Here is a 24,227-nt window from a genome sequence, read left to right as displayed (position 1 = left end):
TCACCACCCCTGTGGTACCAGCTCCACAGTCTGTCTGCTGGGCATTGCCCTCACTGTGTGAAATGGAGCATGAGCCATTTCACATATCTTCTTCCCACAAATCTTAGAAGTTGATCCAACTGTCTTTCTCTTTTTTTCTGTGTCCCCTCTCCCTCTCTGGCTCCAGATGACAAGCTCCTGGCCCCGCCTCTGAGAAGGGTGGCCCAAGTGGAACATGGTTGGGGTGAAAATACATTGCTTCAGATTTCCAAACACTTCCCTCGTGGCACCACCCCTTGTGCAGGCCTGCCACAGCTGGCAGAGCTGGCACCCTTGAAGGCACACTTTTTTTTCCTCTCATAGTTACGTCCGTTCAGCAAATGTTACTGAGCACCAACAACATACAGGTACGGTGCTGGGAGTCCGGTCAGCAGCTGCTGCACAAACATCATACAGATGTTCTCATCCCCACATGAAAAGATGCTCATCATCCTTAGCCACCAGGGAAATGCAAATCAAAACCACAACCTTACTTCACCCCTGTCAGGATGGCTTTACTGTAACAGGCAGACACTGTTAAGTGTTGACAAGGATGTGGAGAAACTGGAGCCCTCACTGCTGGTGGGAATGCAAAATTAGTGCATCCACTGTGGAGAACAGTTTGGCAGTTCCTCAAATGGTGAAGCATAGAGTTGCTATATGACCCAATGACCCCACATCTAAGTATATACCCAAGAGAAGTGAAAACATATGTTCATACAAAAGTGAGTCCACTAGGTTCACAGAATTCCTCATAATAGCCAAAAAATAAGAGCAACCCAAATTTCCATCAGAAGATAAATGGATGAAGAAATCCACACAATAGAATATTAGAAATAAAAAGTAATAAACATGATATGATGAACCTTGAAGATATGTGAGATGGGGCTGAGGATTTAGCTCAGTGGTTCATGCACCTGCCTTGCCAAGTGCAAGGTCCCGAGTTCAATCCCCGGTACCAAAAAAAAAAAAAAGTCAACCTAAGAATTTTAGGGGGCGAGGAATTTAGCTCAGTGGTTTCGCCACCTGCTGTGCAGGCGCAAGGACCTGAGTTCGATCCCCAGTTCCAAAAAAAAAAAAAAAAGATATGTGAGATGAAAGAAGGTGATCACAAAAGACTACAAGTTGTATGGTTCCATTTATATGAAATATTCAGAATAGGCAAATCCATAGAGACAGGAAGTAAATTAGTGGTTGCTAAGGACCAGTGGAAGAATGGGAATAAACAGGGAATGACTGCTTTAAAGGTTTTTTTTTTTTTTTTTGGTTCCAGGGTTCGAACTCGGGTCCTTGTGCTTGCAAGACAGGCGGCAGAATCACTGAGCTAAATCCCTGACCCCTTTAAAGGTATTTTTTAAGGGGCTGAAACTGTCCTGAAATTAGATAGTGTGAACGTACTAAAAGGTAAAGATTTGTATACTTTAAATGGTGAACTGTATGAAATATGAATTACATCTCAATAATACTGTTAAGAAATGGCCTTATCTCATTCTCTAGTTTTCTCTTTTTGCCAATTTCTTAGCTTTCTTGAACAAATATGAATTAAATTCTGTCGCTTGAAGACTTTCTCCATACTGATAAGAATCTTATCAAATGGACACAATATAATGCTTTTTTTTTTTTTTTTTTTTGGTACAAAGGATCAAACTTGGGACCTTGAGCTTGCAAGGCAGGCAGCAGAACCACTGAGATAAATCCCTGGCCCACAATATAATGCTTTTTAAGTAGCTTTTTTCCATTTGTAGGTAAGACAGAGGGCAGGGATTTTTCTTTCTTTCTCTCATATCCATCATGCTTCACACAGGATCTGACAGGATCTCAATAGGTATTGTTTTTTTGTTTTGTTTTGTTTGGTACCGGGGATCGAACTTGGGTCCTTGCGCTTGCGCAGCAGGTGGAGAAACCATTGAGCTAAATCCCCGGCCCTCAATATTATTGTTAAATGAACAGATGCCGGTGCGGTGTTCATACATCGAATGGACATGCAGTCCCAGCCATGACTGCTGGTCACTCCTTCACCCAACACATCTGTCCTGTGGCCACCTCAGTGTGTAGATGGTAGGAGTGAAGCAGATACTTCTCTGCCCAGGGGCATTTAGAACAAAAGAAAGACGAATTGAGCTATTTTCACACTTTGATCAAACACTGAAAACAAATATCTAATATTTAATATAGGTTGACATATATTGAACTTGTAAGTTGTTTCCAAGTTCCCTTGAGCAAGGCTTGGTGAGAAAGGTTGAATTGAGGCTCATGTAAAGAAAGAGAAAGGAGATTCTTAGGGGCAGAGGACTCGTGAGAAGAAGGGCCATTGGGAAAAAAGAAAAGTAGCATTTCCAATAGAGTAGATTTGCCAGTTAGCATTTTCCAGTCATAATTGTTGTTTTGTTGCAGTGGGGAGTAAAACCAGGAGAGGGTAAAGTGCCGAGTCCCAGCCTTCATCTTTAGGGTCAGGAAGGCTTTGTAGAGACTCAGTGACTGGAAAGCAAGAGAACAAGGGTGTCTTAAAGAGATGGGAAAGAGTTAATGAAATAGAATTGCCTTCTTCACCGTGGAAAATCACGGAGAGGACAGCCAAGAGTCAAGACAGGGGGCGAGGAGATACATGATGACGACACGAGTTGGAAACCCAGAAGCCGGCTGGGCAGTGGGGGCTGGAGGCCTTGGGGTCAGAATGAGAGAAACTTGCTCCTCCAGCTGATGATTTTCCACAAATGCAACCTCTTTGTTGCACCTCTGTCTTTTCCCATATTTTCATTAATATGCAGGGCTTTTAGGAAATGGTTCATGAGAAGGAGTGTGAACAGTAGTGGGAGGTGATTAAGATGGGAATGAAGCTTTTGGAGAAAGGGTGAGGCTGAGAAGTTAAGATACTTGGAGAAATGGGAGGAGGCAAGGAAGATGTGGGAAGAACACAGTTCAAGGTCAAGGATGATGTTACAAAGTCTGGCACAAATCACAAGCGGAGTTCGGGAAAGGGGAGAGATGGGTTAGATTGAGAACTCTGTGAACCGGGAAATGAGTGGCCAAAGCTCAAGGACATCTTAAAGGCTTCACCTGACTTCACCACCAAAGGACACCTTGCAGCCCAGGGGGAGTCTGAGATGCCAAGTGAGCCCAGGCACAGATGAACACAGGAAGGAGGACAGGCAAGTTTTCCCTTCTCCCGGAGCTTGGTGCCTCCATTTGGTTTCAGTTGGCCAAGCCCACCCGCAGGAGCAGATGACAAAGACGGCCCTTCTGAGGCAGTGTGGCCTGCCGGTTAAGTGCAGGGAGTTGCCAAGATAGACCCAAGCTCAGTGGCTCCCTAGGTCTAGGTCTCAGACAGTGGACACTGACGCAGTGCTCTAAGCCCTGTGTCCCTTTTTGCAAAAGCAGAGGTGTTGTGGATGTGAAATGACACAGTAGAGGCAGAGCTCCTGGCCCAGCATGGCACCTAAGATCGAGCCTCGGATGCACATATTGTTAGAGTTTGAACATCTTGAAAATCAAGCTATGTAGCAGTTTTTCTCAGTGGTACACAAAAGGATGGGGTGTTTTACAATTCATGGCACCTAAGATTTGATAAAGTACACAGGGAGATAGCCAGTAAGTGATTGTTGGGGTGTTTGTCAGTGCTCCTACCTGTATTTGAGTCGGGGCACTGTTGATAACCCCGCTGGTTGATAGCTCCGGGCTGGTTAAGCCTTTTCCCTGGGAGGTAGGGCTGGGGTTCTGGGGTCAGTCCAACTGAGGGCAAATTTCAGCTTCACTAGTACCACTGGTGAGAGAGCTGGAGTAGCCAGCATCACCTCTCGGAACCTCAGTCTCCTCTTCTCTACAGCAGGGATAGCAATATTACTCACAGGGTTATGGTGAGGATAAAACGTGATAATATTATGTAAAGTGCTTAGTACAGTGCCGCACTGTATAATTAAATGATATAAATTATTAAATAGTATTACCTTATTACCTTTTTTGGGGAGAAATTTGAGACAGGGTCTTGTTATATAGTTCAGACTGGCCTTTAACTCACTATGTAGCCCAGGCTGGCCTTGAACTCAACGGTGATTCTCCTGCTTCAGCCTCCGGAGTGCTGAGATTACAAATGTGTACCACCAGGCCCAGCTGTTACATATTATACAAAGAGTTCTTATTAGTATAATCCCAAGAGACCCTGGGAGCCCCTCCCGCAAAGTACCCATCTGGGGCCCTCCTGGGAAGAGATTTCAGAACCTGAATCAGCCTCAGCATCAGGCCAGAGGTACCCATCTCACCTTGCCCTCCACCTGTCTACCTGCCTTCCTGTTTGCCATCCTCTGTTCTGAACCGGGCTTCCTGTCCCTCCTCAGGTCTTTGGACCCTTCTGGACTCATGACTTCAGACCTGTTTACCTTAGAGAGATGCCGCTCCCTCCTCCTTGGGAAAGGCCACCACACGTCCTGGCTGGGGTTTCTTTGGTAATTATTGACCTCCTCCACTCCAGGCACCTGCAAGGCTCCTCTTCACCTTTTCCTTTTCCTGTCTCCTCCTGCTCACTTCACCCATCTGGCTGCCTCTGTCCTTGCCAGGATTTTCTCCTCAAAGCCTCTCACCTCTGCCTAGTAGGCCTTGTTAGTCACTGTCAGTGAAGCTTTATGTTTGGAACATTGGAACCTCCCTCAGACACCTGCTGGTCTTCCCCTTCCAAAGTCCTCCTGAGGCTCAGGAAGTATAGCACACGTCTTGTCCAGCATGACAAAAGAGCTCTCCCTGCAGGGAAGCCAGGAAGGCTTTGTGCCGACAGGCTCTGCCTGCTCTTTCTGATCCTTGGTCTATCTCATCATTTCATGAGCTGAAGATGGAGCTCATGGCTTCTCCCCAGCTTGGCTCTCTGCAGACCCTCTCTTCAAGGCAAGGCCCCTCCTGCAGTCTGTCTTTTATAACTGGCCTGCTTCACCACCGAAAGCCCAGGGTCAGGAAAGCCACAAGCATCTGATAAAGTTTTGAACTTGGCTCAATGAATCTTAGCCACAGCTCAGCCTTGAGTTCCTATTGCTATGGGGTTGGACCTGTAGTAGAACCTTGGGTCCTCAATCCCCTTGGGGAGCTGTGGAATAGGAATATGACTCTCATGGCCTAAGGAACATGTCTAGTCCCAATTTCTCAAAACTTGTTTCTGCCCTGTTAAAATCATATCATACATAGAGTACTGCACCGGCTGGGATGGGGTGTAAGATTTCATGAGATTCAGCAGCAGTGTGGCATTGTTGAATCAGAGTCTGGAAAGTACAGTGTGTTAGACAAGATTTCCGCTACTCCTCAGTAGACTGTCCATTTGCCTGTCTGACATGTTCCCCCAAACATGGCACCTAAGCCAGGAGGTGGAAGCCACAGTGGCATAGATGAGATAAGCCAAACTCAACCAAGTAAAATTATGAAGCAAGGAAAGGCTGTATAGCCTTCATCCCTTTTCTGTTGTTGTAACAGTACCACTGACTAGGGAACTGATAAAGAATGAAAGTTTTTCAGCTCATGCTTCTGTAGGGGGGTCCTGCATCTGATGAGGACCTTCTAGCAGGTGGGGACTCTGTAGAGGCCAGAGGCAGCAGCACAGGTGGCAGGGATGTGTACCAGAGCCAAAGTGGCATTGATAACAGACTCACACAGGAGAGAACACACTAACCCACAGGATCCAGCACTCCACAAGGATCCAGCAAGTCTTCATGACCCAATCACTCTTAAGGGTCCGACCTCGTCACCTCTCTGAATAACTCACAATGGGGTTCAAGTGTCAGTGTGAGTTTGGGTGGGGACCTCAAACCATAGCCACTACCAGCTTCTCAGTCCCTTGCAGGCTGGTGGGGAAAGAAAGGGAGTGAGAGGAGCAGGGTGTCCTCCTGCTGTCAATGTCAGCTCTACAGTGTTGCACGCTTTGGGGCTCTGAGAGGTCTGGCCCTGGGCTCTGCTTCCCCGGGCTTTCTGGGGCTCACTGCCACCTCATTCACACGCTCTACTGTCCATGTCCCAGACAGGGATGGAGGAAGTGCCTGGGCTGGTGGCTGTCTGTGTACAGCAGTCTGGGCAGCCAGCCCTTCCCCTTTCCCAACTTTCCCATCTCCACTGGCCCTTGTGGCTGTGCTCCTGCTGCCTGGGGAGGCCACAGAGGTGCTGTGCAGACCAGGAGGCCACCGCCTGCCTGTGCCCACAAAGGCAGGCCTGTCTGGAACTGAGCAGGGCGGCCCTCGGGGGAGCCTGGAGCCACACCACTCTTTCCCCCTAAGGAAGCAGACAGGTCCAGGCCAGGAAGAGAGGGAGAGGGTGACCTTGTTAAACCTCCTCTCAGCTCAGCAGAAGTAGTGGCAGCTATGTGACAGGCAAGTTCTTTGCTTTGGGAGCCTGGGTCCACCAGGGCTGGGTGACAGAGCGTGTCACCACCCAAATCCCATCGGAACCAATCAATTTGGATTTAACAAACTGCAATCTAGTCCTTTGCTGAGAAGCCGGCCAAAATGTTTAGGGTTTCTTGGGAAACTAGTGCTTCCATTTCCTGGTTAATAAGTGTAAGAGAAGATGTAGCCACTAACAATCCTACATTTGCCATGTCTCAGTGGCTGTAATTGTAGCATGACCTTGAGACTGCTCTTAGTTTCTCCCCTGTCTCTTTTTCCTTCGTGAGCCACCCCTGTTAAGGAGCCTGACCAGACACGGTAAGGGAATGAAGGTAGAGTTAGGGTTAAGGGCGTGGGCTTTAAAGTGAGGCTTCCTGCATTTAAATCAGAAAGTCATTTTACCTCTCTGAGCTTCAGCTCCTTCACTTATAAAAGCAGGCCAGTGCAAGAAACTGACCTGAGTGTTTGTACCCAGATGCCATAAGATAATGCAAGTGAAGCTCTCAGCACAATGCCTGGCATAAATAACATACGCATTACAGCATCTCATCATTTTAGCTATTATGTTTGTTGTTATGATTATTCAGGATGAATAAGACAAGCTCCCTGTCCTTTACTGAGGGTGAGACGCTAAATCATAAACAATGCTAGGTGCTGCGAGGCAGCCAAGAGCCAGCATGGAGGAAGAGGGCAGGAGGGATTGTGGAAGGAGGTACAAACACGCTTTACATGGGTGGACAGAATAAAGGAATTGCTTGGAAAAAGCCTGGCAAAGGGCAGTAGAGGGCACCCTCTCCTGGGTGAGTGGCCGACGCCACCGAGCTGCAGACTTTCCAGAGATGCACATTGTCACTGCAGGCTGGTTTGGAGTCAGACCACGGAGGACCTCAAAGGATGCCATTCCCAAGAGTCCAGGCTTTCATCTGCAAGCAAATAAAAGTGGAGCCAGTGGAGCTTTTTTGAGCAGGGAATTTGGGAAATGCTCCCGGAAACATTTTATCGGAAAATTTGGGTTACTGATGGGGTGGGCAGAGGCGGAGCAGAGGCTGAAGAGGACAGTATCCTGTATTTCCATCTTGGAAAAGCTAACCTGGCTTAATGTTCATCTTCCCTAGACTGCAAGGTAGTCGAGGCCAGGGCCTGTGTGCTTCATTCTCACCAGTATATCCCCAGTACAGTCCTGGTGCTCAAAGGCGGTTGAATCAAAATAGACAATGGGCCAGGGATTTAGCTCAGTGGTGCTGCCACCTGCCTCAAAAGCTCAAGGTCCTGAGTTGGATCCCTGGTACCAAAAAAAATAGACCACAGCAGATCTTGAACTGGAATCATAAAGGAGAAGAGGAGGATGGCTTTCAGTCCCTTGAAGAGAAGGAAGAAGGAACAATCAGACATCACTGGGGTGGAGTTGGGGCTGGAGGTGCCAGTGGAGAGCTGTTTGGGAGAGAATGGAGAATGGAAAAGCTTACTTGGCAGAGCACATGAGGGGCTCTCTGTGGGGTGCGTCACTGCTGACCCTCTGACAAGCTGTGCAAATGGGGCTCTGGAGAGCAGCAGAATGGGAGGGAGATGCAGGAGAGTCAGAGCCAAGGGAAGGAGGGCTCTTCAGCGGGGAGCAACCTGGAGAGGGGTGGACAGAGCCGCCGCGTGCCCGGAGCACTCCAAGACACCACCTGTTACCTCAGAGGAGAGGCTGCAGGAGCCTGGCGAGAAGAGGCGGGGTCAGGAGGAGGGAGGGGCAAAAGGCACAGGGTCCCAGCATTGGATGGGCTTGTCTGGCCGGGCCACTCTGTGCAAAGCCACAGAGAGACCACACAGAATGGAAAATGGACGCTGGAGCCTCGGGATTGGTCTTCTCCCTCCCAGCAGAGGTGTCCCAACCCTTCTGCACACGGGCACTAGTGTCCTCCTGAAGGAAAGTCTGCATGTGACAAACCTTTACTCAACAGCTTTCCCGTGCTTCCCGCTTCCCGGGTTTTACAGCCCAAAGTTCTTGGCCAAGGATTTAAGTGACTCCAAATCTGGCCCGAAAGGCCTCACCTTCTACCGTGTCCTTCCACATCCCAGCAGTCTGAGCAGCCTCTTCCCCGTTGCACACCGAGAACTTCCACACCTTCACTCACTGGGTCATGCTGTCCCCTCAGCCTGGAAGGCCCTTCTCCACGTTCTGCTAGTGACAGCCCTTCTGTCCCCCAAGGCTGAATACTACCTGCATCGCAAAGCCTTCCTGGGCCTCCCTTGTAAGAGGGCTCCTTCCTTCAAGGCCCCAAAGTGTGGTACTTGGCCTAGCAATGATCTTATTCATTCTCCAATTGGGTTTTGGCCTTCTTTCTCCCCTCTGTGAGCTCATGAAAGCAGAGAGCACATTTTATCTTTGACTTCCTTGCAGTACATTTTCTTACACACAGAAAGCACTCAACAGATGCCAGCAAAGCATATGCCCAGGTTTAGCCTGTCTTATAATCATGTGTGTTAGCTGAGATCTCTGAGCGCTTTGATATTGAGGACATACCCTTCTACACACATGCTAAGACTTTTGAACATTTCCCATGGATAGACAGAAATGGGAAAACTTGGCGTGGCTGTTAAACGTGCTATATCATATGTGCTGCCTAGGACGGCGCTGTAGAGAAATCCCAACAAAATCCCATCACGATCATAAACACAGTCATCCCAAGGGCCAGGCACTGGGAGGAAAAAGTTTCTCAACACTCAAAAAGCATCTGTTCATTATCTGGCATCTTTTAGTCCTCCCAACAGGCTCTGACAGTATTTAGATTAAATTAATATACTGTTTCTTTACTCAATAATTTGCTATTGCTGTAAGAAAAACATATGGTCCAGATGGGAATTCATCGTGGTCCAGTGAGGACCTACTGTGTGTCAGTAGTGTGTCTGCTTTTACAAATGTAGTACCATAAATAAGTCCGGTCAGTTCCGTCTGTGGTCTGTGTTTTAGAGGCTAGACATTTTCTGTATTGTTGTATAACACAGCAATTTAGGATTGATCTAGACAATCCTTCTGCTTCTTTCTTTTTTGGCCTCCTTTGTTTTATTTTAGGATAGGCAGTTATAAAACACAGCTGGCTCCTTGGAAAGAAAGGCTACATTCTTGATGCAGCTGTGAACAACAGGATCACTTAAATCTATCTCTAATCCAACCAACCTGGCTCTTGGCAAGGAAGAAAAAAAAGAGCTAATTGTCTTTAACACTTGGACTTTGACATGCGCCTCCCCAAAAGAAACAAGGATAATGTAGGCAGAGGGTCTTTTGAGTGATTTTAAAATCCATTTTCCTTGGATCTTGCAGAGTAGGATAGAGGGGGTGAGTCTCCAAAGCACAGAACTGGCGAGATGTCTGCTCCATCTTCATAATAACCATTTCTTGCACATTTTTTCCCTGCTAGGCAGGATGCTCAGAAGAGCTTTGCCCATTTTACCTCATTGTGTCCTCCAAGGTATGAGCCATTTACCTATGGTGAAACTGAGGCTCAGAAAAATGTGCTCACCTTTGGTCACATAGCTGGTACAGGGTAGGATTGGCATTTAAACCCAGTTGTCTAACTTTGGGACCCACATTCTAGTCACAACTGGGATTTTTCTTAACCTATTCCCACTGTGGCAGAATTGCACCCAGAACATACTTGAGAGGTGAGTAATGACCAGAGCTGAGAAAATGGAGGGTGTGTTAGATGGCATCTCCTTGACTTGAAGTGATTCTGAAGGACAAAGGCAAGAAAGATGCCAGTTGGCCTATCCAAAAAAAGCCCCCCAAATGGGCTTTGGTCTGCGTATGTCTGCCCCCAGATTCATACATCGAACTTCTAACCCTCACAATGACATCATTAGAAGGTGGGGCCTTGGGGCAGCAATTAGGGCATGAGAGTGGAGCCCACGTGAATGGATCACCACCGCAGAGATCCCTCACCCCGTCCACTATGGGGGGTTACAGGAAACAGATGGCCTTTGAGGAAGCAGCCCTCAGTAGACACTAAGTCTCCTGGACCTTGACTACCCAACTTCCCGAGCCATAAGAAACAAATGTCTGTCATGTAGACGCTACCAGTCTGTAGCATTTTGTTGTAGCAGCATAAACATACCAAGACAGTTGCTATGCACAAGTGTTTTAGAAGGATGTTCACTACAGTATTATTAGTAATTGTGACCACAAATTGAATGTCCAATAGTAGAAGACTCAGTAAATAAATTACAGAGGATTGTACCAACTCCTCACAATGAGTGTATTCATTATGTGTTACAAACATGTACTACTAATACTACTAAGAAATAATAGAGGAATGCGTGATCCATTAAAATTCTATTTTAGAAGAATATTAAGTGAAATGATGACTTCCCATAGTATATTCTTTTTTTTTGGTACCAGGGATTGAACTCGGGTCCTTGCACTCATGCAGCAGGTGGCGAAACCACTGAGCTAAATCCCCGGCCCCCCATAGTATATTCTTGAGTGCAAAAAACTAAGTTCAAAGCCTCTAAATGCATTATGATGCTATATTTGTTTATATGCACAAACACATGTATACATACATTGATGAGAAGGTGGCTAGCTGGATGGGTAAAGGAGAGACAGACAGACAGATATAAACGAGAAAAACTGGAAAGATAACAATAGTGATTATCTCTGGATGACATGTAAGTTTTTATTTTCTTAAGATTGATTAAATTTTATATTTTCTATAATGAAATCTATATCCAAAAGTAATTTTTGAGTAGCATATACTTATTAACTCAGCAATTTCATTAAACAAGTTGATTTTGAGTATCTTATATGTACTAGGCACACTATATTCAAAACAATAAGAAACTAAAAATGAAAAAGACAATGGACAACTTGTATCCTTGCTCTGCTAACATTTGGGATGCTCTCCCGCCAGTCTTTTCCAGTTTTTAAAACACAGTAGTGGCCAAGTCAGGTAACAGTGGAGCCCTGGTATGTAGTTAGTTATGAGTCCAACCAGCCTCCAGACCCTGACTCTGGCCCTCCTACCATGTGACAGCATGTCGCCTCCCTCTAAGCCTCTGTTCATCATCTGTAAGGACTGGTGCCTCTTCCTTGATTTTTTGGAGGACTAAATGACTTAATACAATTAGGGTTTCTGCAAAGTACCACAAATAACAGCTATTATAATTGTCCTCTGCAGAATGTGTACGTGGTGGTTCGATTTCATAAGCATGGCTTTCTTCTGAAGAGCAGTAATACAAGAGTGTTTCTCTGCAAAGTAGGTACAACTGTTCAGGTCTTGTGGAAAAGTGAGATCATTCAGTCAAAGTAGGTTTTCTGTCAAAGCTGTGAATTTTGTTCTTGTTTTTGTTTTTGTTATGTTTTATTCTTAGTTGATCAAACAATTCCTCAAGAAGAGTGGAGTAGACCCATTTGGCTTCATGTCCCAGCCAAAGATGGAAAAGACAGAGAGCTACCATGGTATAAAGAGAGAAAGGTTTTTACACACAATTCAGAAAAGTCAAAGGGGCAAATGTCGGACAAAGCTTACTTAATTGAGTTGGAAACCCTGTGCGATAGCTTTTCCTGAGCAACCCTGTGACTTTCACATTGGTGTTCTAGTCCATCTGATGACTGCAGGACAGTTCTATGAATGCTTTGGAAGGAAAATGTTCAGTGATCAGGGAACTCCTGGCAGCACCAGCCTCTGTCCAGCTCTGGTTCTGCTCCCACTCTTGCCTCAGCTGTGGTCACCGCCTCCGCATGACTCTGTGGCCTCCCAACCCACACCCCAGCCTTCCTTCTGCCCCTCTTAGGGTCAGTTCCCCTCTCAGGAGCCGAGGGAGGGTCCTAAAATGTCCACCACTGCATGCCACCTCCTGCTTCCAGCCTGCTCAGTGACTTTCCACTGTGCTTGCAGCAAACCCCTATGCCTCTACGTGACTCCAGGGCTGGCACACATGTTCTTCCTGCCTGAGATTAGCCGGCATCCTGCTCCTTGCATGCACATAGTCCTTGTTCTTTGGGTCTCTGCTTCTGAGTCACCACCTCAGAGAGGCTTCTCTGTACCCCAATTAGTGCCTTAATTGTTCTCTTTGTACTATATATTTTTTTTGAGACAGGGTCTCACTATGTAGTTCAGGCTGGCCTTGAACTCACTATGTAGCCCAGGGTTGTCTTGAATTCAAATTCAAGGCAATCTCCTGCCATAGTGCTGCGAGTACAGGTGTGTTCCATCACACCCAGCTCTACAGGGTATATCTTGTCACAGTTTCTTCGCTGGATTACTTGGTTTGTGTCTGCATGCTTGGCCTATCACCCACTCCCCTGGCCCATCAGAATGTAAATTCCTCAAGGGCCGGCCTCTAACTGTCCTTTTGATGTTATATCCCTGGTGCAGAACATCTCATGGAGTTGGTGCTCAATGAATGTTACAGGAAGTGAGGCAGGGAGAGAGTGAGAAAGCCCTCAAAAGGGGGGACACCTCTGCAGGCAGCCTGGTTTCCTGTGGATGTAGGCAGTATGTCCTGCTGAGCCCTAAAATTATGGTGCAAGTTAAAAATAACAGCCCTGGGTGGAGTGAGAAGTCTTTAAAGAGGATGGGGGAAAGATAATGAGAAACATGAGCTGGCCAACACAGATCCAGCAGGATGTGGGACTGGCCAGGAAGAAAGAGCTCTTGACTCCAGGAAAATACTGCCTTTGGGGCTGCCATCGTCTGATGAATGTACAGCTCCTAATTTGTTACCAAAGTCTTTCTCTTGATCTGCCTGTGTACGAAGGACTTTAAAGTAGCCAATTCAGGACATGCTTCTGTCCTAGAGCAGGCCATGATTAGAGATTTTTAAAAAGACAGTGCCTGCCCAGCCATGAGAAGAGGAGAGACCTAGAGGTTACAGAACCCTTGAAACCTACTTTGGCTCACCTTCCATTTGACCTACTCCAGGGCCCCCAGTGTGGGATCTGAACCTCCCACCACAGTGGGCTCCAGCTGGCCATCCCAGGGTGAACCCACCCTCCAAAGGCTTGGCTTGGTTCTGGGGCAGCACAAGGCAGGGAGGGTCAGGTCAATGGATCGACAGAAACAACTCAGACGTCGCCTTGGAAACACTCTCCCCCCTTGCACTACAGGCATCTGGATCCACCCTGAACCAGCTGTGTATTAAACCCCCAGGCCTCAGGAGGAGGTGGAGAAGTGCTGGGAAGGGTCAGAGTGGAGCGGGAAGGGGTCCACCTCCTTTATGGGACTGTATCAATCTTCAGGCCTTAGTGAGAAGTCCGAAGTCCCAGGAGAGTGGCAGGCTATAAATCCATCTTTCAGGCCTGGCCCCGTAGTGAGTGGATGAGCTGAGCGGAGTGTGGGGGCTGCCAGCACCCCTCCTCCAGACCACAGCCTGGACCCATTCCCAGAATCCATCTCTCTGTGTTGCTTTGGAAGCCAAGCAATGTGATCATGGTCACCTGGTGCGAGGAAATATTCACAGACCTCTAAGACATTGATTGCCACTGAGTTTTTCCATCTCCGCAACTACGAGACAGGCAAGGGGCCACAAAGGAAGGGAGGGGAATTAGCAAGTGTCAAAAGGGACTGTTGTGCTACAGGCTTTACACCGCACCTCTATTTCAGTCCCGTATCCATGCCCCGAGAGAGGAGCTCTTAGAGGGGAGAAACTAAAAATAAAAGAGGATCAGCTCCCTCACCCTCTCTGGGAGGGAGGGTGAGGCATAAGGAAGGCAAAATGCAAATCTCTGTGCATTTGCCACCTGTAACAGTCCACCTCTCTAATCTCTGAAGTTATTTGTCAAGTGATTTGAACTCAGAGCCCAGCACCAGGAGAACTGAGCAGAATTTTCAATGGGCCCACATACTGAGGAGCCACAAGGCCCCTGCCTGGGTAAGAATCTCAAAGTCTTTTTTTGCACAGAGTAAAGGGAGAAAAGTCAACAGTGATTTAATCATTTTCATACAGCTTAAAACTGCTGAAGAAGGCTATGTCTGCTGGGGCTTAAACCCTTTAAGGGGCTCTTGCTTTCTTGGCCGGATCTAGGTTCCTGACCTGAGGATTTTAAGTCCTGAAAAAGCACAAGTTAACCCTCCCCTGGGACAAGAAAGGCTGACAGGGAATGGCAGGGAAGCAGGTGATTGACCTTCACATCCCAGGGTCATTTTAAAAATTTCAAATACATTTATATGAAGACTTCTGAAAACCTTAGCCAGACTGCAAAGTTTGTCAGCAGCAACAGCAACACATATTTTGTTGAGCAAATACTGTGTGCAATTAACGTGTGCTCTCTGTAAATTTTTATACTAACCCTATGGGACAAAAACAGCTAACATTGACATAGCATTGACATGGACTTTAGACTTTACCTGCATTAACTCACATATTCCCGTTAACAGCACTAGATACAGCTGTTGTTATTGTGTCTGTTTTAAAGACAGAGAAGTTCTGTGACTTGAGCAGGCCTCACAGCTATTGAGTGACAGACAGATCCAGAATTTAATCCCGGACAGTCCTGCCCGGAGTTCCTGCTCTTGGCCATTACGGCACCCACTAGAGCACCTCGGGCTGTTTCAGAAATAACGAAAAGGCAATGCAAGATGGGGGAGAACTGGAACCATCAAAACATTTCTTGGTCTCCCTTGTCAGAAGCATAGGGCTCTGCTTCTCCAGCCTGCAGCACAGACATTCCAAGCCTGGTCAACGACCTGGAGATGTCATCCTTGGGAAGCAACCTTCCTTTGAAAGATGCCAATCTGAAACTGACTTGCATCTTTGCCATTTAGAACAGTTCCCGTTATCACTCCAAACATAAGACACTGATCTAGCCTAAGGAGGAATGTTTTGCTCTGGTTACGGAAATCCCACCTGTCATTAAGCCACCCCGGCCTGCGACCTGAGCCAGGGAAATCCTGTTCTCTGGGCCGCTGAGCTTGCTGTATGGTCAGGGCCCAGCTCTGAAGCATTAACTCCCAGCTGTCCCTCCTTGGGCTTGTCATCTTCCAACAGGGATTCTGAGCAAGGCCATGGAAAGGTTCACTTCTCGGAAGCCCTTTCTGTCCCCAGAGGTACCAGGCAGCACTTTGCACATGCTGATTAACTATAGTCAATGGCATCTGCCATCCCCAGCGGGTTGGCAGGGAACACAGAGGCTACCTGCTCTGGCTGCTTCCGTGGGTGTGAGGGCCAGAACGTGGTGGCTTGATGTCCCCCTGCTGGGCATTGGCAAAACTTGTTTGCCTTCGATGCCCATCAGCCAACAAAGTTACTCATTTCTGTGCATGAATAACACCCCAAGAGTGGATTTTTCCAGGCCCAAAGTGGTTCTGTGCAGAGAGGAGACCAGGCCTTCTCGGCCAGAGCATGTGACACACGGCACAGGGTTCTGAGAGCTGTGAGGGGCTCCTGGATGCACACTTCCCAGCTTTGCTTTGGACATGCCTGCCCCCTTCAGAGCTAAAGGACCAACAGTAGGCAGTCCCGCAGAGTAAGTGATAGAAAGATTGTTTAAAACTGGTGAGATACCTGTTGACTGGGGCAAGTCCCATGGAGGAAAGAGGAAGATGGGGAGTACCAGGAGTGTCTCTTTGAGGAGTTGACAGGAGAGGTAAGGCTGAGGATGGAAGGGGATCTGCTATGCAGAGAACCAGGGAGACAGCATCCAGGCAGGAGAGTAGCAATTGCAAAGTCTCAGAGGCAGGAAAGGGCATAAAGGCATCTCAGAGCAGAAAGGAAGCCGGGGGTTCAAGTAGGTGCTTTGTATGGGGTTTGCTCTCTCTCCTCCAAAGTATATTTCAGACTTTGTTCTTGCTTAGCCAAATCCAGTCCCTCTGCCAAAATCCAAAGGAAGAGAATTCTTTTTGTGGCAGGCAAGGCACTGTGGCAAAGGCCTGGTGTGCCTTTTTCTGTAACAGGAATTTGGTTGCATATGGACTGTGCCCACAACAGTTGGCACTGACCTGATGTTTCCCGATGATGAGAAAGAACTGTCAGGTAGCCGCGGCATTCAGGCAGCTGGCAGGGCTGCCAACACCAAGCTGGAATTCCTCCTACCCCTGCCCCCGGGCCCCAGGCCCCAGGCCATCTCACTGCTTCTTGTAGGAAATCATGAATAAGGCAAAGTTTGCCAGTAGGTCTCTGAATTCTCTGTTCAGCACCTCCTGCCCCTTTTCAGAGCTGTTTCACCCACTCTTTCCCCTAAGGTCCTCAGTGTTCTCCTGGGCTTCCTGTTACACACTGAGCCTCCTGAATGTAACCTGGGCCTGCAAGCTCACTGACAGGAAAGAATGGTCCCCCTTTAAGCCCTCGTGATGGGGCCATTATAAACACCTAGACCACACGCTGCTGAGGGTGCACCATGGCCATGCACCCACTATTTGGGAAGTAGCCTGGAACTCTGCTCTTAGTGCCCATACAGCCCACCCCAGGTTGTGAAGCCAAGGTCTCCTGATGCCTGCTTCAGGACTGACCTGAGGTTGACCCATGCCGTGGGCATCTCTAGCCCAAGGTTCCCTTTGTTGAAATGTGATTTTACTCTACATAGGTAAAAGGCCTCTTTTGCCTTTCTATGGCTCACAACTTCAGGAACTAAATCCTCGAAGGGCCACTTATCTGACTCTGCTCCTGTTTCCACTTCCCCTACAGTCAAGCTACACTGGCCTTCCAGTGACCTAGAGTGCTATGCTGCCTCATACCACGAAATCTTCCCACATGCTCTTCCCACAGCTGATCTCACACAAGCATCAGCTCTCCTGGACCTCCCACCTGCTCAGGTGCCTCTGCCATCTGCGTTGCAGACCACCTAGAAAGGTTACCCCTGGAGTGATGTCCACGACTCCATCTAACCGCTAATTCTCATGGCGGCGGGGACTGCTGGGCCCAGTGCCACAGCTGTGTTTACAGGCTCTCTGTCAAACAGGAGGTGCCCTGTGACCATGACGGAGCTGAATGAACCTGAAGTAGTCACTACTGGCCTTCTGTGAGCCCCACCCAGGCCTCACTCCATCTCTTTCTCCTCTTGTCTCTTTTCATCTTTCTTCTTTACTTTCCCTTTCTTCCTCCCTCTTCACCTTTTCCATTTAGTCCTTCTCTCCTGGGCCTTAAGCCTACTTGTAGCTCCCAAGAATACTGTTTTTGGTGTGTGTGTGTGTGTGTGTGTGTGTGTGTGGTGCATGTGTGCATGTGGGTGTTTGATTGTAGTAGTGTCGAACTCAGGGCCTTGTGTATGTCAGGCAAACACTCTACCACTGAGGTACACCCAAACGCAAGATACCATTTAAACCAACAGAAAGGTACTCAGAGCTCCCTAGTTAGGAGCACAGACTCACTGGACCACCTGGTGTGAAGCTTGGGTCTGTCACTCGGTACCTGTGTGACCACAGGTAAATGGCTCACCCACTGAACCTCATGTCCTACATCTGTAACAACCCTGCGGGTTGACAAACTAAAATCCTGGCCCAGTGCTCAGACAAGGGAAGGACTCGAGGAACACCAGTGACCAGAATGGAAGCTCTTCGGTTCTCAAATGCTCACAGATGCAAACAAAGCTCCATGCCAAAGCAAAAGTGCCTCCATGGCCAAAAGGTGGCACTAATGGTCATGGTTACCATATCACTTTGGATTTTGGACCAAATGGACTTGTGAGCGCCTCTGCAGAGCTCACATTTTAACAGGATGATAGCAGATATTTACATCACTCTAAGCCGGCCACTGCACTAAGGCAGTTATTCCTTTGATCTTTTCCATATCAAAGTGTATACTCTATTACCTACTTTACAGATAAGGAAACGGAAGCAGCTCACAGGACTAATAAGTGGCAATCAGAATTTGAAGCCACAGAATCCATGTACTTAGCCACCATATTACGCTACTTTTCTTATATAGTATGATTCAGGAGTTAAAATAATTGCTAGTCCTGCCTCCCCTTTTGGTCCCTGCAGGCCACTGGCCCAGATAACTGCTCTTGTCCTACACCTTGGGCTCCTTCCAGCTGAGTTGGACAACTTGTCAGCCCAGTTCATCTGTGTATCCAGCCCACCTTATAGGTCTCCTCCCTTCTCTGTGGTTGATCGGACTGGATCGAGTCACATATGAAATGGGACACTTTGTGGGTACTTGACAAACAATTGCTGGTTAGTGAATCCTTTCCTAAGGAAAAATACTCATTCACCCACAATTTATGTGCCACAGATAGATTTTACTTTACTGAAAGCAGGGTACATCTGTGGCACAAATGGCTATGGATTATTTTTCCAACAGCCTAAGTAAGTCAAGGGGTACTGCCTCCACCAAGCAATATGTATTTAATGAGTGGAAGTGGGTGTGCCTCACACTCTGCACAATGCCTAGTTCCTGGCTGCTGGTGCAGCAGGGCTGGCAGGTTCATGATCCTTAATGGCCTATTCAGGGTCCACAAAATGCATGTCCACAAAGAGATCAACCGCGCTGTCCCTCCAGGGCAAAGGGACGTCCTTTGCTAGTGTAGGTGAAGGTTATGGTCGTCTGTTCCCCATCTCCCCAAAAAATACTATCTTCATGGTTGGTGCTACTCACCTGTAAGTCAAACCACTTCCCCAGATTCTGCTTTCTTAACCCTTTTTGAACACAGGCAAGGCTTATGTGAACAGATTTGGGAGAAGGTTTACAGGAAGTTCATTGTTTCCTTCCTGGACTCTTTGTATATTAACATTTGCAAACCCATGCATACTAAAAACAGCAAGGATAACCAGAGTCTCCCTGCATCTTCAGCTGGCTACCCTCAGCAGCAAACTGGTGCTCTCACCCTCAGAGATATAGTTTCAAAAGGGGACTTTCCTAAACACAAAGAAAACAGAGGAGAAGGGAACTGTGGCTGTGAATCAGACTCTCCACCAAAATGCACACTTATTCACATGAACAGCCCTGGTAAACAGCCGGCCGACCCCTTGCCGGTCACCACTTCCCAAAGCAAGGCTCCTTTCTTTCACCCCTTTGTTACCACCAGGGTGGCTCATCCTCACGCAGAGCCCTGGGGAGGCAGCCCTGCTCTCCTCTGCCTGGATGTTCTTGTCCTCTCCCTGGGGCTTAGAGAGCTAAACCATGAACATTCACATCCCTGTAGAGAATGAAAGGGAAAGCGCTGGTCACCAGAGCACAGAGGGAGGAGGAAGGAGATGCCTGTAAAGCAGCCAGAGAAAGCACAGGGTGCTGGAATTCTGCGGGGACGCAGGCGAGCTCTTGGGCTGAGACGGGAGGTGTGGTCTCTGAAAACCCGTCCTTGATTAAATGCCTGAGATTCCCACCCCAGCACCGGGAGGGAGGCCCAAATTTCCCAAGTATGTCTGCATAGGAGCCCTGCGCACTTTGGGTACACAGTCGCAGGGAGGGTGTGGCTAGCACGAGCACCCAGTGGTTAGCCATTCCGGCTCCTTTTCTCTTGGTGCTGTGCAAGGGGTGCAAGATGCAGATGAGAGAGTCAAAGATGATCAGACAAAAGGTGAGACATGACCAGGTGGCCCAGGGTAGGGACATGGGAATACCACCCTCTCACAACCTATCGCTCACACCCTCAGAAGATCCTATTATTCAGCCCAACATTTAGGGCAGACGCCTTCTGAGATCTAAGCCGCCCACCAGGTGGACTGGTCTCTCAGGGCATTGAATTTTCAGGCTTCCTGGGAGGGTGAGTGTGACACAGCAAGATTATGTCAGCCAGAGCACCACGGCCACAGCCTGCGGCTTCCACAGACCGCAGGGGCGGCTTCCAGCACTGTAGTGACTGAGAACATCCTAGCTCCCTCCCATCCCAGTCCCCCAGGCGAGCACTAGGGGCAGGAAGATAACCGAGCAGCGTGGCGGCACATGATTATTTCACAGTGTCTAAACCCACAGTGCTATTTTTGCAAATCTCTGCCATCAGCAAGCCTTTGCCCCACACAGCAGTCGGGGACCCCCAGCCAGAGGTGAGCTACTAGGGAGTCACTGGTGGGTGGCTCCATGTTATCTGCTTAAAACGCTTCTCAGCCTTACTGGCCTGTTTTTACTTTTCTCTTCCACTAGCCTTCTATTTTCACCCAGACACACCCTCGGCTCCTGATATAACGTGTTCTGCTGCAGAGCAGACCCCTGATTCTTACCTGAAAAGCTTGCAGGCTGATGCTGTCCCAGGGAAACTGCATCCACTTGGTGTCCTCTGCTCTGCCACTGCTTTGTCACTGTCACCTTGCTGTGGCCGCTTCCCCAGCAGCCCGAAGCTGGCTCTCTGAACCTCGTTGTTCCTGCAGCTCTGTGTGGGGAGAGGGACGGGCCGTGGCATGCACATCAGGTTGCTGGCCCGCCTCCAGACACCATGCCACAGAGCTGCTACCAGTCCCGGAGGGCTGTGTGGGAACCGGCGGCAGGTGAGGGGAGCTGGGGGTGTCAGCCTCTAGGTCCGTCTGCCCCTTGTTCATCAGCAGAGGGGCTGCCTTCCCCAATGGCCCCCTCCCACCCACAGCTGGACATACAGAACTCTAAGTGCCCCCCAACTCCGGGCCACAGGCAGCAGACCCAGGAACCCAGAGCCTCTGGCCAGCAGAGAGAAAGGCAGATGGGAGACAGTGAGAGCAACTACCCCTGGTGTTATTTTACCACGGTTTGTCTTGGGGCAAATGCCTGAGCCCAGCGGACTACTGGCCTGGCTGAGAAGGATCCTGTTTATTTTGAGGCCTCAGTCACCAGGGAAACAGCAGGTCGTGGTTGGAGACACTCCTCTGGAATCAGAAGGCTGCTGGATGAAAGGGAGCCCTTTTCTGTTCTGTCATCTGGCATCTCTGCGCAGGGTGTAGGTGTCTCTGTGGGGCAGCGTGTCTGTCTGTCTGTCTGCACCATTCCTAGAGCCAAGCCCTACAAAGGGTATTTTACAAAGCTAGTCAGGGGAATGGGTGTCCAGGTTAGGACCGGGAAGGGGCTGCAGAGAGCCTTCTGCACAAGCCTGCCCTGTTGGTCCCGGTGAGTCCTCATGTGACTCAGTTTCAGGGATGGGGATTTCTTCCATGAGGCATGGATGTTGTGTTCACACCACTGCCGAGATGGAAAAAGGACAGAGGGAGGAAGGGAGGGAGAAGGAAGGAATCTAAAAAACTAACTCTGGCTAAAAGGTGGGGAACAAAGGTAGATTGAAAGGATAAGAAGGACAGGGTGTCTTTGAAGAGACCAAATGGAAACATGATTAATACTTTCCTATAACTGGCAAAGAGTCTCTACTCCTCGTGTAGCCATTTGAGCCTTGGAGGCATGAGTGGGTGGTGAGTGTGTGTTCACATTCACGTGCACACACAAGCCTGCCCGCCTGATGATTCAGAGACAGAGGGACAGATGGACCTGGAAGAGCTAGGTTTCTTTCTGGTTTCTTGCTTCTCTGGGCAGTGGCTCAGGTACAGTGAAGGTGGAGGTGGACACTTCTCTGCACGAAGCACCCGGGGGCCATCCATGTACCTGGAGCACCGAGGAGTCTTGGGAGCTCATCCTCTGTATCTGGGAACCAGAGGTGTGGACATCTCATGGCTCTGACCATGGATCTCCCCGCTGCGGGTTGACACCCTTTGACCTCCCACACTGTGCCACGCTGGGTGACTCAGCTCTGCAGGGCCCAGAGTCACTCTTTGCTGATGGCGAACAGTAAGACTTTCCTATTCTCATCATCCCTGCAGACTCAAAGAATCGGCATGAGGTGTGATAATCAAATGCATCCAAGCGCGTGAAAGCACCTTAAACACCAGGGATACAAAGACAGTTGTTATTTCATCTCTCCACTGCATCTGGTTGTGAACCATTCTTTAACACACACATGCACACTCACAGAGGTTTTAGTAAATGTAATCCTTAGCTAATGACTTACACTAATTTCTCTGCTATATATTGTTACAATCCAAATACTGGGAAATATTTAGTTACTTAATTCCCTGCATGTTGAAATTTTTTTAAAATTCCATTTTAACAGCCCTCAATCTCTATATTTATTTCAACTTCCATGTTAAATATCTAGATTTATCTTTTAAATATATATGGATTTATCTTTTAAATATACATCATGTCTTAAGATATGATGATATGATGATTTTTGGCCTCACTATTATTTAGAGTGGAAAGGGACTCCAAGATTACCTGCTAGAAAAGTCTGGGCTCAGAATAGCTCTTAGCTTTATGCCAGGAAATAGTCTGTGGAAATAATAGCTGTTGAAACCACTTATTAAGCATCCACAATAGACTAGATCCTATACAGTGCACATATCAGAAATCATACCTTCCCCAAAGCTCTTATACCACTTCAAAAGCCATTTCTGCCATGATAAAAGCTTACATGAGAGCCGTTCCACCCCTGCAGAGAGGTGGTCTGAGAAAGAAAGAAAATTATAGATTCTGAGGACCAAGAAAAATCCCAGTCGGTTTATCCACAGATCTGTGGGCATGGCCGGCATCATCCACATCTAAAATGTTAGGGCTGGTGCTAGACGTGCGATTTCCCTTCTGCGTCCTGAGAGGCAGGCTCCATGAGGGCATTTAGGCAGTTGTTATTACAGAAAGTAGCCCCAACCTCTTCTAAGAGAGTTAGAGGGATGATAAAAGTAGAATATGGCTTTTCTGCAGTTTTATTTATTCTGTGCTCAGTGCTTTCAAAAATCAGACATAAAACTCACTTTTTAACTTCAGCAGCATGAACAAAGGAGCAAAGCATTTTGCCAAAGAGTCAGAGGATGCAAAATGCCACCCAGCCATAAATACATTTTCTTCACTCCTGGAGTAACCTAAGCCCTGGCATCTTGTCCTTGAATCTTGAGACGGACATTTGGTATTTGCTTTAAAATTTCCCCTCATTCATCCTGTTTACATGAATGACGCAGTTATGTGAAACGCGTACCAGACACAGTGCATTTCTTCCTAATCTCATTTGACCTTGCTCAGGCACTACAAATCCTAATCAGCTGACAGGAAAATTCAGATGCTGTAGGCCACTCTCTTCTCCCAACTCGGACTTCCTTCTGTTTATGGCCAATCAAGCAGTTAAATCAAGGCCTTCTGGCCTCCCAGTGGGCCAGGTGCCAGGCCGGTGGCAAGTCTGGGAAATGCAGCAGACAGTCCCAGGAAATTGCATTTATTGCTCAGGAGACCCGACGAGGACAGTACATGCGGCAGTACACACTAGCAGAGCTGCCCAACAGAAACCAGGTCCAGCAGCTGCAAGAAAGAAGGTGCCTCGCCCCAACCCAAGAATGTGGGCTTGCCCCAGTTTGCAGCTCTCTAGCTCTGGAGGCCAGAGTGCTTAAAAAGGTTCCTGTTGTTGAGAGGTGGGCTCCTTCCCCTCAGATACTGATCAGCCATTGCCTAGTCTGTTTTCCTTGATTCTAGTTTTTAAATTGTATTTCGAATATTTTAAGTAAGAAGAAGACTTCATGGACATGATTACAATGTACAATGTACAAAAAGATGTAAAACGGTCCTCACTAGCCCTTTTCTCCTGCAAAGATAAGCACTGATAATTTGTATGTGTGTGTGGGTTTGTGTGTGTATGTAGGGGAACTGGGATCTTCTCAGGGAGAAAAAAATGTCTTTATATGGCTAGATGTCTGTATGTTTAAACTATTGCTTTTCACTCAATAACAGATCTTTGCCCATTGGTCTAGTCCACTCAAGCCTAGTTCACTGCAATATACTCCTAACTGGTCCCTCTGCTTCTATCTTTGTAGTTCATCCCAGAAGGATCTTGCTAAAAGGTAAATCAGATTGCGTCTCTATTTGTTCAAAACTGCCCAGTGCCTTTCCCTTGCACTAAGAGCAAGTGCTAAGCATGCCTCCACCACCTGCTTCTCCCCGAGTTCACCTCTATTCACCCTTCCTTGCCCACTGTGCTCCAGTCATACTGCTCTTTGTATGCCAAGCTTG

General features: G+C 48.0%; 2 protein-coding genes across 9 annotated transcripts in view; one reads left to right on the top strand and one right to left on the bottom strand.

The window, feature by feature from the left end:
- Window positions 1-24,227, top strand: part of LOC106010177 (uncharacterized) — a 149,126-nt gene that overhangs the window by 16,222 nt on the left and 108,677 nt on the right. The window contains exon 2 of the mRNA XM_087180465.1: window positions 1,292-24,058. Within this exon, the coding sequence (XP_087036591.1) occupies window positions 7,714-8,709 (996 nt within the window). The 5' untranslated portion in view covers window positions 1,292-7,713 and the 3' untranslated portion in view covers window positions 8,710-24,058. The remainder of the gene's footprint in view (window positions 1-1,291; window positions 24,059-24,227) is intronic.
- Window positions 1-24,227, bottom strand: part of Fgf1 (fibroblast growth factor 1) — an 88,213-nt gene that overhangs the window by 57,393 nt on the left and 6,593 nt on the right. For 2 of the 8 annotated variants that reach the window (XM_087180466.1, XM_087180472.1), the window contains exon 1: window positions 20,444-20,592. The exons of 4 other annotated variants lie outside the window; for them this stretch is intronic. The gene's annotated coding sequence lies outside the window, so the exon portion shown is untranslated. Of the gene's footprint in view, window positions 1-20,443; window positions 20,593-24,227 lie in introns of those variants that run through there. 2 more of the 8 variants (XM_087180467.1, XM_087180473.1) reach the window with 1 other exon arrangement.

Source organism: Heterocephalus glaber, unplaced genomic scaffold (assembly GCF_053883595.1).
Source record: "Heterocephalus glaber isolate CG9 unplaced genomic scaffold, H.glaber_assembly_v1.0 deba00001463, whole genome shotgun sequence".
NCBI classification, from domain to species: domain Eukaryota; kingdom Metazoa; phylum Chordata; class Mammalia; order Rodentia; family Bathyergidae; genus Heterocephalus; species Heterocephalus glaber.
This window is presented reverse-complemented; position numbering and strand designations above follow the sequence as displayed.